The following is a 6,000-nucleotide window of genomic DNA, read 5'->3' as shown; positions in this document are numbered from 1 at the left end:
CAGCAGGCGGTCGTCCTGCTTTGATGGTGAGCTAAGCACTTGAAACCACGGAAAAGGCAAAATACACCATTTAGAATTTACATTGAGAATACACTGGTTTTTTTTGTCCAAAACAAGCATTTTTGTTTGTTTGTTTCTAAATACACGCACCGTCTATAAAGTTAAACGTCATGCAAATGAAGAAAGTGCAGTTAGAAAGTCCCCTGCAACGCAAGTGCACTGCAGTAACCTCACATCAAAGAGTAAAGAAGTTGCAGTTGGAAAAAAGAGAACAGGAAATGGAAGGATTACCAAAAAATAACCAGATCACACCTCTCATACCTCTACCAAAAATAGACGTCTTGCCAGCCCCTCCCGATGTCATGAGACTGACATAACGGTGGCGCCGGAAGAACCACTGGATGGTTGTTTATCGTTCAAGAAAATGCACAGGCTCAGAAATGACCCATGCCTGCTGTATTCCTGCCAGCTGGCTCAGATGTCCCTTGGAGATGACCACTCTCCCTGCAGAACCTGCAACTTCAGTCCAGGGATGCCTCACTGTCCAGTTGTCTCCATTCAAATGGGCACTTCTGACATTCAAACATTTCCATTGCAAATAGAAACGACCACGTGTCCCATGTGTCTCAAGGGGCCTAGCGTGGTTCACAGGAAAACCAGCTATGGACCTTTCCCCACCCTGCCTTCTTGGGGCCACCTTCACTATGACCATTGCTTTGTTGCCAAGCCACTCCCACACGTAAACAAAACAAAAACAACCTCCCCAAAATCCAACAACTCCCAAAAAATTCCCCACCCCCCCCAAAAACGTTCAATATTTCTAGTTATTACATAAAGATCCATTTCAGCAAATACTCAAAATCAATTTACGAAATACACGGTAGGTTTCTTTTTCCTATAAAAAGGCATGCGCTCAAAGTAGAAGAGATAGCTAAAGGCTTGTTTGTTTCTTCGAAGCATAATCAGATTCCTCAAAGTTTTATTACTAAAGTTTACATTCGCCATCTTTGCTGGAAGGTATTGTGTGGTCGGTTTATTTTTCTCTCTCAAATGAACAGCCGGCTCTATTTCCTTAAGCACCAGTGTTGTCAATTCTGTGAATTTCCTGAAGCTGATTAATGGGGAAGGGTTTTGGTTCCTCGTTTTGGGTGGCCTTTAAAAATGAAGAGAAAATTGAGTCTTGGAGGGCAGATTGGAAGAGGAATGTGGGGGGCAAAGGGGTAGATTCAACACTAGATGTTTGGAGCTGGTCTCTTAAATTGGCCGAGGGTAAAGAAGACCACCTGCAAGGTGTTGGATGATGGCAGGTTGCCTAAGAGTGAAACAGTTCCTATCACTGAGTCAGGAATGGATAAATAATGCTTGCGGAAGAAGAGCCAGCTACCACACCCAACCTCTAACCCTGGCTATGACTGCCCTCTGCACAGAGAGCTGCTCTCTCAACTTTAGTTGCACTTGGATACCTTATTGTGCCGATAAAGCACTTGAAATTGTTTTCTTAATCTCTCACTCTCTTTTCCCAGCATCTCTAAGCCCCGCTCCAAAGGGAGAAGGGAGAAAGAAAGGAAAATGTTCACATTTGACCAGCATGGTCAAAATTAGCGTGAGAACTCACTGGGCCATGCATACGATCCTGCCGAGTCCAGTGAGTTCGCATGCTAATTGCCCACCCAGCCATTTCTAGAAAGAGAAACAAAGGATATATTTTACTCACCCATCACAATAAAACCCTACTCGCCCTAGAGTAGCAAGTGAGTAGGATATTGAAAGAGTTTAAGCAGATGTCCTTCAGCTGTCGCTGCAAAGAACTGGGAGGGCAGGAGCCCTGAGGGGGAGTGGTGTGGGGAACATGCCAAGGTCAAGGGCATCAGATCGGGTACCTAGACACCAATAAGGCAAAACCCATTGGTGCTGAGAGGACGTGGCCACAGACCTTGGTCAGCCCAAAGTAGCTTGACACTCCGCTCATGCTCCACCCTTTTGCCTTGGTCCCCAGAGACTCCCAGGCAGAGGTGAAGATGGAGGTGGAATAGGAGTCCTACCCCGTCCTATGAGAAATGCACTGAGCCGTGAGGGAGGATGCGTGGAGATCTGAGAGTTCTGGTGAGGCAGCGGGTGGAGGTCTTCGCCTCAGACACGTTCTGTGCGTTGGCCACTTGTTTTTAATTGTCTTACCGCAGATGGTTTCATGCAGAAGCAGTGGGAGCTGCGCACGGGCCCCTGACAGCGCTTGCTGTGCCCAAAGGTGACAGTATGGGGGGAGAGAGAGAGAGAAGTCAATTCGAAGCTCGTTCGGGCCTTGTTGTCCTTTGTTTGTTTTTGGTGAGGAGCCAGGTGGGCAGGAGGAATTCCAGCAAGAGCCAAGCAGTAGACCCAGCAGCCAAGTTCTATAGGTGAAGGATGGGGGTGGGTATTCCCTTCGCAGTGAGGCAGTGACAAACCTGGCCCGAGCGGCCAACGTTTCAGCTGGAAAACACAAGTCGGGGGGGGGGGGGGAGACTTTTCATTCCGTTTGTCCTTCTGAAGGGCCTCTTGGGCACGTCTCTTGTGTCTGCCTGTGCCCTCCCCTTCCGCAGGAGCTAACCAGCAACCCCCCGCAGATCAGTCACCTAACCTGTGTTTGATTTTTCCTGCAGCCGTACACTGGGCCACATTGACTCCGATTTTGCTAACTGAGAATCTAGCCCATGCACATGATCAGGAGGGGACACAGTGCCTGCATCTCCCAGCAGAGAGAGGACATGAGACACTTGACTGCAGTGGGAGTTTGCAGGGGCCAGGCACCATCAGGATCAGGCCCTAATGCTTGTGACTGGGTCATGCACAGAATCCAGACAGAATTTCATCCCACTTCCAAGCTGGATTTTCCTGCCCCTTCCCTCCCTCCCCCCAGATGCCCCCGCTCCAATGCAGAATGGATCTAGCAGGCAGAAGCCACAAGCTGGATGTGGAAAAAGAGCTTAGCAGGCTGGAGGGGGAAAAAAGCATGAGGCATTTAACAAATATGCAGGACCAGATCAGATAACACTTCCAAACCTGCAGTCACAGGGAGACCCTGGGTCATGCTGCAGTGCTGCGGGGGATGGAGTGTGAGCTGTGTGGTGTTGCCAGAGCTCTGTGCTCAGAACCAGAGTCCCCTGGGTAGTCAGGAAGTCTCCTCCCCACCCCCATCACAGCTCCGCCCAGGGCAGGGGCAGGTTCTCCACACCTCTCTTGATCAACGAGGGGGACTGCTAGGTTTTCCCCTAACTCCCTCCATGGGCACACACTGCAGTTCTGGACCTATTTCTCTTCCCACCCTTCTCCATCTGGCCTGGCACAAGAGTTTGGGGCAGATCACACACTGTACCTTGGACCTGGCTGGCGAACCCAACTGAATGGCTCCGCGCGGGGGTGGGGGGCAAATTTGCTTGAATTAGCCCTGACACTATCTAGGATAAAATTACACTGGTGTCAGTCCTAGAGCTTCAAGGCACGAGCTAGCCCCAGCTGGGGCCAGGACAAAAGTGAACTTCCCTCCCCAAGGTGGAGCTCTGCACAGGTAGTTGCATTCTGTGAAGCCTATTAAGCTTCTCTAAAGCATCAGGCGTCAGCCACTGTTAAGAGACAAGGACCCGGAATGACTTGGTCCATTCAGCTCCCTTAGTGGGCCCTTTATCTCTTCACCCCTAATCTCCTCTCCCATTCTAGTCTCCGTGCCTGGCGAACAGGAGTCAATGGGGCTGGTGGAAAGGGCCAGCTATAGTTTCTCATTGGCTTACTGTGGTAGAACGGAAGGTGCTCCAGATCTGTGGAAGTGAACAATTTGCCATTTGCCATCCCGGCGGTGCCAGATGCGGGTCTCCTCAGACTGGGCAGTGCGTGGGATGCCGCCTGCATCAATGTACTGTGTGATGCGGATATAGGCAATGCAGGCCGACTCGTCTCCCATCAGGTGGATGTGCGGGTTCAGGATGGTAGTGTGCACCGGCTTGCTGTTCCTGGACCACACTGGACATGGGGGAAGGCAGGTGGAATTACACAGAGGCAGGGGTCCCGTGTGAGTGGGGAATCTCCTCTCTGCTTGACTAACCACCACAGGCTGTAGCCATATAGAAAGGGGAGATACTTAGCAAGCAGACTTCCTGCCAGTGCCATGGAGCATTGGATCATTTCTGCACCAACACAGCTCAGACTGGGAAGGGGTCGCTCTATAAAAAATTTACGAACCAACAACTAACCAAAACACCACTCCATGAGCCAGCCGCTCCCCATTTCAAATTATTTAACAGATTTGATTTGCTTCCCGCCTAGATCTTTTGGGATGGCCAGGAGACAGCAGTGAGAACATCCCATCCGCAGAGATCCAGAGACGCCCCAGCCCCGCCGCCCTGCTCTTCCAAGCGACATAAAAGCATATCAACACGAGAGGTCAACAGCCTATTGGGGGGAAAGGAGCTGCTTACAGTTTTCAAAGTAGAATCGATGGAACTCCAGTCCTTCCACCAGGTTCCCCAAGGCCTCGGGCTCAAAAGCAGTCATTCCAGGATCACACATCTTCCTGAGGAAGCCAAAGCACAGAGAGAGGGGGGAGATTATCTCATTGTTTCAAACTGGAAGGTCTCCGGGAATGTTGCCACATAACAATAAATTCATCCCAGCTCTGTGGGTCTCTTCTGGAATATAGAGCACAGCATCCCCTCTCTCTGTCCCAGCTCTCTCTCACTTCACCTAAGATCTGCTCCTGCTGAGAATGACAGTTCTCTGATAGCAGGAACAATGTACCCCACTGTTTCATCTGCATGGCACAAGGGCTACACAGATGCATGCATCACCTAGCAACCTTTTAAAAGACATAGTTAAAGATCCCCAAATACTCCTCTGGATTATCCTCACATTTCCAGGATGAGAGTTAATGGCAGGAGCTGCTGGAATAAAGCATCAAGAACTTTAGGGAGACATGAGCCTGTTTCTCATAGTGTTAGCTTCAGAGTCCCTGGCACAACTGTACAGAAAAGCAGCAGGGCAATATGCCAGTCATAATTCATCCCTGTGAAATGGACATAAAATGTTACCTGGGAGATAGCTTGTGGCTGGCACCAAAACCAAGCAGTGGGAAGTTCCATCATGCAGATGGGCCCAAGTCAGATCCATTTACCCAAATCCCCCTGAGCTGCGAAGGGTTCAGATAAAGGGCGCCAGATCTGCATTATGAATGTGCAGAACAACAAGGTTTTGCAACACCCAAAGCACTTGTACTGAAGCTGCTAGCTGGCCCCCCCATCTGGACCCAAGCTGGCTTTTGCACATCCCCCTTAATGAGGGATAGAAGGACTTAGCTGAAAAATCGTGTGCTCTGAGCTAATCCCAAGAATTCAGGGAGAGAATTACGGTACCTCGCTCACCATGTGGAATTGGATCTTTGTGATACACTACCTAAGCTTTTGCAGAGCTAGAATAGGCTTCTGACCTCTTTTCTGAGACAAAATAAAACCCAAATAAAAACCTAACCCTGCTCCATACCAATAAACCCCTGCTCTTGGTCTCTGAGGCAGGAACTGAAATCTGTGTGAGCTCGGCAGTACCTCTTAAATAGGCTTTGGACGCAGGAGCTTGTAGGAGGGAATGTCTTTGAGTAGTACTTGCTCAGCTAGTAGAAACTTGCTACGTTTCAAAGTACCACAAGGCAATTCTGCGTAATAATGTGTGGAAATAACATTCCTCCCTCCATTATAAATCACAATTACAATTATTCATCCTTTAGCAATCCATAAGATGCACCCATCCATTATAATGAGGGGAGAGCGGCATGGTACAGTGGTTTGGTTTGAGTATGGGACTGGGAAATCAGATCTCCTCTGGAGATCAGACCTCTGGAGTCTTGAAATAGTTACTTACCTTTTCAGGGTCTCACCATCTTAGCAATCTGACATTTCCCACCAAATGGCCACACAAACCAGCCGACTCCTTTCTCACAGCCGAGAGCACTTGGCAGTGTTGCGGCTAACTGAACCCCACTTA

General features: G+C 49.4%; 1 protein-coding gene across 2 annotated transcripts in view; it reads right to left on the bottom strand.

Annotated features, from left to right (window-relative positions):
• Positions 1-491: 491 nt before the first annotated feature.
• The window catches only part of CAMK2A (calcium/calmodulin dependent protein kinase II alpha), a 71,241-nt gene continuing 65,732 nt past the window's right edge, over positions 492-6,000 (bottom strand). For both annotated transcript variants that reach the window (XM_074960300.1, XM_074960301.1), the window contains 3 exons: positions 4,446-4,540; positions 3,762-3,990; positions 492-2,466 (listed from right to left, as the gene is read on the bottom strand). In XM_074960300.1, coding sequence (XP_074816401.1) covers positions 2,463-2,466; positions 3,762-3,990; positions 4,446-4,540 — 328 coding nt within the window. In that variant the 3' untranslated portion in view covers positions 492-2,462. The remainder of the gene's footprint in view (positions 2,467-3,761; positions 3,991-4,445; positions 4,541-6,000) is intronic.

This window comes from Natator depressus, chromosome 8, assembly GCF_965152275.1.
Source record: "Natator depressus isolate rNatDep1 chromosome 8, rNatDep2.hap1, whole genome shotgun sequence".
In the NCBI taxonomy this organism is placed as follows: domain Eukaryota; kingdom Metazoa; phylum Chordata; order Testudines; family Cheloniidae; genus Natator; species Natator depressus.
The sequence above is the reverse complement of the archived record's forward strand: the minus strand, read 5'-3'. Positions and strand labels throughout refer to the sequence as shown.